Below are 3,512 nucleotides of genomic sequence, written 5' to 3'. Positions count from 1 at the left end.
CCAAACTCACTGCCATTGAGTTGATTCTGACTCTTAGCAACCCCTATTGTGTTTCCGAAGTGGTAAATCTTTACCGAAGTAGATTGCCCCATTTTTCTTTGGTGGAGCAGCTGGTGGGTGTGAACCACCAACCTTCTGATTAGCAGTCAAATGCCTTAGGCACTACACCACCAGAGCTCCTTCATTAGCCATTGTGATGTTGTTATTATGTGCCATTGAGTCGGACCTGACTCATAGCGACCCCACCTTGGGTTTCCGAGGCAGTATCACTACCGAAGTAGATTGCCCCATCTTCCTTCCGAGGAGTGGCTGATGGGTTTGAACTGCCAGCCTTCTGGTTAGCAGTCAAGTACCTTTAGGCACTACACTAGCCATTAGAGTGATGCAAATCAAAACAACAATGAGATACCGTCTCACTCCAGCATTAATAGCAAAGTTCAAGAAGACAGAAAATTACAAATGCTGGTGAGGATGTGGAGAGATTGGGACTCTCATTCACTACTGGTGGGACTGTAAAATGACACAACATTATGAAAATTGGTATGATGATTCCTTAAAAAGTTGGAAATAAAAATATCATTTGATCTGGCAATCCCATTACTAGGTATATATCCTAAAGAAGTGAGAACCAGAACATGAACAGATATATGCATGCCCATGTTCATTGCAGCACTATTCACAATAGCAAAGAGATGGAAACAACCTAAATTATGCCCATCAATGGAGGAGTGGGTAACCAATTGTGGTACATACACACAATGGAATACTAGACAACACTAAAGAATAATGTAGAATCTGCAAAACACCGCATAACGTGGATGAACTTGGAGGACACAGAAGGACAAATATCGTATTAGTCCACTATTGTAAAAAGTCAAGGAAAGGTTTATTGTAAAAAGACATGGAAAGAAACTTTCTTTATTGGTTACTAGGAATAGGAGTGGTGTGGGCATAAATTCTTAGATAGGTTGGTAAGAAAAAAAAATACATATATATATATTTATGGGAGCTCTGGTGAGGGAGTGCCTAAGACTGCTAACCAGAAGGCTGGCAGTTCAAACCCACCAGCAACTCCTCGGAAGGAAGGTTGGGCAATCTACTTCTGTAGTGATACCACCTCGGAAACCCAAGGAGGGGTCACTATGAGTCGGATCTGACTCCACGGCATTGAGATTTATATATATTTATACCAAAGATTATTAGTGGGTATCGGGGTGGGGGGAAAGGAGAAAGGGGAAGCTTTAGTTTGTGGGCATTGGGTTTATGCTAATGGTGGTGGAATATTTTGGGAAAGGGTAACAATAATGGTGGTACAACATGAAAAATGTCATCAGTGTCTCTGAGCTGCAAATATAGAAGTTGTTATGTTGGCTAATATCTGGTTGTGTGTTTTCACCCAGTAAAAGTGAAAGAAAAAAAAAGGTGAAAAAATCCATTAAAAAAAATATATGTAGATCAGTGCTATTCCATACAATAGCCACTGCCCACATTTAGTTACTGATTTGAGCACTTGATATGTGATTAGTATGATTGAGGAAATGAATTTTTAATTTTATTTAATGTTAATTTAAATTAAATTTAAAAACTGATAGTCAATTCAGTTGTTGGAAAACAGTGAAAAATTACTGTAGTAAAATACATATAATAAAAATTTTGCCATTTTAACCAATTTTAAGTGTATAATTCAACTGACATTAATTATATTCACATTTTTTGTTATTATTACTACTATCTATTTCCAGAAATTATTCATCATCTCAAACAGAAACTCAGTACCCCTTAAGCAATAATGTTTAAAAACTTGTAAGTATGTTTGGAACAATTGAAGTATGCAAATTTACTTTTTTAACTGTAAATTTTATGAAACCTAAATAGAAATCAGGATTTTCTAGTGAAATGTTAGCATCTGAATTGAGATGGATTTCAAAGACTTATGTATGATTAAAAAAATTGTAAAATGTCAATAATTTTTCATATTCATTATATATTGTAATAATAATATGTTGGATATATTGGATTAAATAAAATATGTTACTAAAATTTTACCTGATTTGCCTTTTTTTTAAGATGTGGTTACTAGAAAACTTGAAATTACACATGTGGTTTGAATTATATTTTTTTTGGACATTCCAATGCAAGGCTTTATGATGATGATTATAATGATGGAATTTTGTCCCTTTAATAGTCTAAGACATTTTTAGTAACTAGTGGTAAGTGATTTTATAGATAGTTAAATAGCATTATCTCTTTTGAACTCTCTTCTCATGATGCAGGTCACAATTCACCTTCTCAACCCAAGGAGAATAACATTGGCCAGAGCCATCACCAGGAGGAAATAATCTACAAGTTGGCCATGAAGCTGAAACACATTGGGGACAGCATCAATCATAGGATGGTTCAACAGGTGAGGCTTCAGTTCCCCCAGCAAGGGCTCACCAGGTAGGAGGAAAGAGCAAACAGAACAATAGCTGTCAAGTCGCTGGATGTCCAGGAGGGATCAGAACACACACGACTGGATTATCAAATATGAGATCTAAAAATTGTGAACCTGATTCAAAGCCAGTTTTGATCTTATACTTGTTATTCAAACTGTGGTCCTTGGATCAGTAGCATTGGCATCACCTGGCATCCAGTTAGCTGTGCAGAATCTCAGGCTCCATCCCACACCTTCTGCATGAGAATTTAGGTTTTTACCAGGGCGTGGAACTGTATCACTCCAGTGTGACTTCCTGCTAAGAATTTACAGAATCTACATTTCAAGAAGATCCTCAGGTTCTGTTTCTGTATATCTGAGGTGGAAATTCAAATTCTCAGCAGATGTTCCAATAGGAATGGACCAGTTTGAAGCCTTGTTTTTCATACATTACCCAAGGGATTCATTTACACACTTTGTTCCACACCATCAAACTAGAATGCTCATTAGAATCATTTGGGCCCTATCCCTAGTGATTCTGATTTAATTGGTATGAGGTGTGGCCTGGGAATAAGGCAGTTAAAAAGCTCTCTAGGTGAACCTACTGTATAGTCAGAGACTAGCATCTCTGCGTTAGCTTGTGGTTATCATCCTTGATCCACATTTGAAGGTTATGATCTGCGCCCTACCCTCACCAATTTCTTAGTTTCTCCTAATTATTACAAGGAATAATATAAAGATTTTTAAAACAACAACAACAACCAAACTCACCCACGTCGAGTCATTTCTGACTCATAGGAAATCCTCCTTGGGCTTCCGAGGTGGTATCTCGGCGGAAGTAGATTGCCCAATCTTCCTTCCAAGGAGTGGCTAGTGGGTTTGAACCTCCAGCCTTCTGGTTAGCAGTCAAATGCCTTAGGCACTAAGCCATCAGAAAAAAAAAAACAAAAAAACCCTACTATTTGAAAAATATGTATAGTACCACCTCTTGTTGTTGTTGTTGTTATGTGCCGTTGAGTCAGCCCCGACTCATAGCGACCCCTCCTTGGGTTTCTGAGGCAGTATCACTACGGAAGTAGGATTGCCCAACCTTCCTTCC

The 3,512-nt window shown here is 37.9% G+C and overlaps 1 protein-coding gene across 1 annotated transcript in view; it reads left to right on the top strand.

The window, feature by feature from the left end:
* The first annotated feature begins 2,353 nt into the window (after positions 1-2,353).
* Positions 2,354-3,512, top strand: part of ETV7 (ETS variant transcription factor 7) — a 30,152-nt gene continuing 28,993 nt past the window's right edge. The window contains exon 1 of the mRNA XM_007939395.2: positions 2,354-2,439. Coding sequence (XP_007937586.2) covers positions 2,354-2,439 — 86 coding nt within the window. The remainder of the gene's footprint in view (positions 2,440-3,512) is intronic.

The sequence above is a fragment of the Orycteropus afer genome, unplaced genomic scaffold (genome assembly GCF_000298275.1).
Source record: "Orycteropus afer afer isolate SDZICR_OR568_19922 unplaced genomic scaffold, OryAfe1.0 scaffold00059, whole genome shotgun sequence".
In the NCBI taxonomy this organism is placed as follows: domain Eukaryota; kingdom Metazoa; phylum Chordata; class Mammalia; order Tubulidentata; family Orycteropodidae; genus Orycteropus; species Orycteropus afer.
This window is presented reverse-complemented; position numbering and strand designations above follow the sequence as displayed.